Consider the following 5,000-nt stretch of genomic DNA (forward strand, 5'->3'; position numbering starts at 1 on the left):
CACACACACACAACACTGGTTCCCCCGAGGGTAACACACTCTCTCTCTCTCTCTCTATCTTTCTCTTTCTCTCTTTCTTTCTTTCTTTCTTTCTTTCTCTCTCTCGCTCTCTTTCTTTCTGTCTTTCTCTCTCTCTCTTTCTTTCTTTCTCTTTCTCTCTCTCTCTTTCTTTCTGTCTCTCTCTCTCTTTCTTTCTCTCTCTCTCTGTCTCTCTCTCATTATAATAATACAAGTATTAGGGGTGTCACGATTCTTCAAATCCTCATTCGGTTTAATTTTTGATTTTAAACGATTATACATCAAGATGATTTCCTATTTTCTTCTAACAATTGTGTGTGTGTGTGTGTGTGTGCGTGTGTCATTCTCAGGACCCTTTAAGAAGTGTGTAGACAGCAGTTCCCACAGCAGCAGTGGTAGTTTCCACGGAGCTTCCTGGCCTGTTGCACACACTCACACTCACACACACTCACACACACTCCCAGAGCCCCATATGGACCCCCCCGCCCCCCTCAAACCCCCCCTGGACCCCCCCGCCCCCCAGCACACACACACACACTCACACACACACACACCCGCCCCCCAGAAGAGCCGCAAGATCCAGCTTCTCCCCCTCGACACAGCGCGCCTCAAACCCATCCGGCAGAAGACCAAGAACGCGGTGGTCAGTCTCTCTCTCTCTCCCTCACACACACACACCTGATTTTGATTTGACTATTATTGTGACCTTTGCAACAAGCTTATTTGCAGGATTAACTAAGCGTGTGTGTGTGTGGTGTGTGTGTAGGTGAGCATCCTGGACTCTGGTGAAGTGTGTATGGAGCTTCTGAAGGGTCTCGGCTCTCAAGAACGTGTTAAAGAAGTGCTGCGCATCTCTAGCGATGGAGCAATGGTGAGTGTGTTGAGCTGTGTGTGTGTGTGTGTGTGTGTGTGTGTGTGTGTGTGTGTGTGTGTGCCAGTGCCAGTGCCAGTGCCAGTATGTTGAGTTGTGTGTGTGTGTGTGAGTATGTTGAGCTGTGTATGTGTGTTTAGCTGTGTGTGTGTGTGAGTATGTTGAGCTGTGTGTGTGAGTGTGTAGAGCTGTGTGTGTGTGTGTGTGTGAGTATGTTGAGCTGTGTATGTGTGTTTAGCTGTGTGTTTGTTGAGCTGTGTGTGTGTGTTGAGCTGTGTGTGTGTGTTGAGCTGTGTGAGTGTGTTGAGCTGTGTGAGTGTGTTGAGCTGTGTGAGTGTGTTGAGCTGTGTGAGTGTGTGTGTGTGTTGAGCTGTGTGTGTGTGAATGTTTTGTAGTGCTGCTGCGATTAGTATACTGTACGTATTCGACGTAATCAACAATGTAAACGAGTCGACGCCAATTTGTTTTGTCGTTTTACTATTTACCGCCAATTTCTGTTTGGCCTCTCGTCTCCAACTGCTCACTGTTGGCTCATGCTAACACCTCCCGAAGCACCAGGACTGTCTTGAGATGTTAAACTGGCTACTTAGACATGAAGCCTCTTTGTTGTTTAGATTAGTCGTGAGAAAATTAGTCCTTAGTGTGTGTGTGTGTGTGTGTGTGTGTGTGTGTGTGTGTGTGTGTGTGTGTGTGTGTGTGTGTGTGTGTGTGTGTGTGTGTGTGTGTGTGTGTGTGTGTGTGTGTGTGTGTGTGTGTGTGTGTGTGTGTGTGTGTGTGTGTGTGTGTGTGTGTGTGTGTGTGTGTGTGTGAGAGAGTGTGAGAGAGTGTGAGAGAGTGTGAGAGAGTGTGAGAGAGTGTGAGAGAGTGTGAGAGAGTGTGTGAGAGTGTGTGAGAGTGTGTGTGTTAATCCAGTGTGGTCATTGTGCAGGTTACCATCTATCAGCCAAATGATGGACGCGGCTTTCCTGTCCTCGACCAGCCGCCCTCCCCGCCTGAAGATATCCTCATCTGCAGCCTACAGGACCTGCCAGGTACACACACACACACACACACACACACACACACACACACACACACCGCCTGAAGAGATCCTCATCTGCAGCCTACAGGATCTGCCAGGTACACACACACACACACACACACACACACACACACCTCCTGAAGATATCCTCATCTGCAGCCTACAGGATCTGCCAGGTACACACACACACACACACACACACACACACACACACACACCTCCTGAAGATATCCTCATCTGCAGCCTACAGGACCTGCCAGGTACACACACATTAGGGCTGCAACGATTCGTCGAGTTACTCGATTATGAAAATTCCTCGAGGCAAAACATCTGCCTCGAAGCCTCGTTAAATTCCTATGGAAGCACACCAGCGCGTCATACTGTACTTCTGAATTTAGTTGGCGCGATGGCGACAGAGGTGTGTGACGGGGCGAGTAGCCACCGTCACGGCAGTGAGCTGCCATCATTATGTGTGTTGTCTATGTCGTGTTGCAATGCATGTATATGTTTGCTGAATGTGTCTGTTTCCCGTTTATCCTTCTACCGTTTATAATTATTAGTCATACAAGTCATTCATCAGACCCTTCCCCGTTTCTCCTGTAGCTGTTATATGTAGGCCTACAAATGATCAAACACCATGGCGAGGCGTAGGCTACGCTAATACACCTAACATCAAAACTCCTGACAGTTTAAAACATTCACCCCTTCAATCACATCTGTTACGTCTGTTAAAATAATCACACAACGTCTTGTCATAAATGTTCCGTTTATTTCGTTTCAAAGAATTATCACGTCATTAGGCTATCAAGTTGTCACGTGTTTGTCCTACCTGATGTCAACCAGTCTCCCGGTGTCGCGTCTTCAGTCTGTTTGTATAGGAGTGAATGCGTCTTTTAAAAAAACATTTTGGGACTTCCTGGGAGTTCGTTATTGTAAATGAATTGTAATTCCTAGTTCCTACTAGTTCCTTGTATTTTCTAGTTCTTTGGAATGTTGTTTTGGGTTGTTCTAAGCTTATTTATATTTATTGTCTGCAACCACCCCTGCTGAGATTTCTTATAGCCTATTGCTTGGTCCAATTTGAGGGGTGCGTTCAGGAGTATTTCAACTGGTTTGTTCAGTCTGATAGGGGGGTGCTTGCTGTTGAGACGTAAGTCTTACGATACTCTGCTATTTTATTGACTAGGCTAGTTCAATTAGTCTGTGTAGTTGATTGTTATTTTTGAGCCTTGATTGAATTCATATTGTTTTGACTGTCAAGTCAGTTTATTTGGTTTGGCAAAAGTATTTATTTTGATATTTTTACTTTTGTTACAATTTCTTTATTTTTGCCCTTTGGGCCTTAATTGGGAAAAATAAATACCCATCCTCATTCATCCTTTTTCTGAGTTGCTAATTCCATCAACCTCACACCGCTCCGACCACACCTACCCTGGCCTTTACTATTTAAGTTTGTATTTACAGTTTTACATGTTATCCATGTTTTACAATAAGTTGATTTAACTGTATTGTACTGTAATTATTGTCACTGGCACTTAAATGGGTTTAGTTTTGGAGCCATATTTTGGATTTGGAATGAATACCTAGTTATGCATGATTTGTTTTGGTTGTTTAAAAACGCAATTTTTTTTTATCAGATTCATCGATTAATCGATCGATAAAGTGCTAGATTAATCGATTACAAAAAGAATCGATAGCTGCAGCCCTAACACACACACACACACACACACACACACACACACACACACACACACCCCTTCACACACTAAATCCTGCCCTGCTAATGTGTGTGTGTGTGTGTGTGTGTGTTCCTGTAGAGAAGTACTGGAGGAAGTACCAGTACGCCACTAAGTTTGTGCAGCTGGTGAAGTCCAAGACGCCCAAAGTGACGCTGTACACCAGCTACGGCAAGTGCATGCTGATGGAGAACTCCCCCAGTGCTGACCTGGAGACCTGCTTCTACGATGGTACACACACACACACACACACACACACACACACACACACACTCCCCCAGTGCTGACCTGGAGACCTGCTTCTACGATGGTACACACACACACACACACACACACACACACACACACACACACACACACACACACACACACACACTCCCCCAGTGCTGACCTGGAGACCTGCTTCTACGATGGTACACACACACACACACACACACACACACACACACACACACACACACACACACACACACACTCCCCCAGTGCTGACCTGGAGACCTGCTTCTACGATGGTACACACACACACACACACACACACACACACACACACACACACACACACACACACACACACACTCCCCCAGTGCTGATCTGGAGACCTGCTTCTACGATGGTACACACACACACACACACACACACACACACACACACACACACACACACACTCCCCCAGTGCTGACCTGGAGACCTGCTTCTACGATGGTACACACACACACACACACACACACACACACACACACACACACACACACACACACACACACACACTCCCCCAGTGCTGACCTGGAGACCTGCTTCTACGATGGTACACACACACACACACACACACACACACACTCCCCCAGTGCTGACCTGGAGACCTGCTTCTACGATGGTACACACACACACACACACACACACACACACTCCCCCAGTGCTGACCTGGAGACCTGCTTCTACGATGGTACACACACACACACACACACACACACACACACACACACACACACACACACACACACACACACACATCCCCCAGTGCTGACCTGGAGACCTGCTTCTACGATGGTACACACACACACACACACACACACACACACACACACACACACACACTCCCCCAGTGCTGACCTGGAGACCTGCTTCTACGATGGTACACACACACACACACACACACACACACACACACACACACACACACATTGGAATTGTTTTTAAATCAGGATGTGAGGAAATATTACAGACATTGTTCGCACGGGATTAATATTACCTACGGTAATTTCTCCGGACCGTTTTACGGAAGGTAAAAGTGTCTGTAAATTTCACCCACATACTCCGTTATGTTTACTGACATGGCGCGTCCGGACGGGACTAA

The 5,000-nt window shown here is 46.5% G+C and overlaps 1 protein-coding gene across 4 annotated transcripts in view; it reads left to right on the top strand.

Annotated features, from left to right (window-relative positions):
• Nucleotides 1–5,000, top strand: part of plk4 (polo-like kinase 4 (Drosophila)) — a 22,607-nt gene that overhangs the window by 6,004 nt on the left and 11,603 nt on the right. For all 4 annotated transcript variants that reach the window (XM_062522534.1, XM_062522533.1, XM_062522536.1 and 1 more), the window contains 4 exons: nt 369–661; nt 785–889; nt 1,818–1,920; nt 3,728–3,877. In XM_062522534.1, the coding sequence (XP_062378518.1) occupies nt 369–661; nt 785–889; nt 1,818–1,920; nt 3,728–3,877 (651 nt within the window). The remainder of the gene's footprint in view (nt 1–368; nt 662–784; nt 890–1,817; nt 1,921–3,727; nt 3,878–5,000) is intronic.

The sequence above is a fragment of the Sardina pilchardus genome, chromosome 20 (assembly GCF_963854185.1).
Source record: "Sardina pilchardus chromosome 20, fSarPil1.1, whole genome shotgun sequence".
In the NCBI taxonomy this organism is placed as follows: domain Eukaryota; kingdom Metazoa; phylum Chordata; class Actinopteri; order Clupeiformes; family Clupeidae; genus Sardina; species Sardina pilchardus.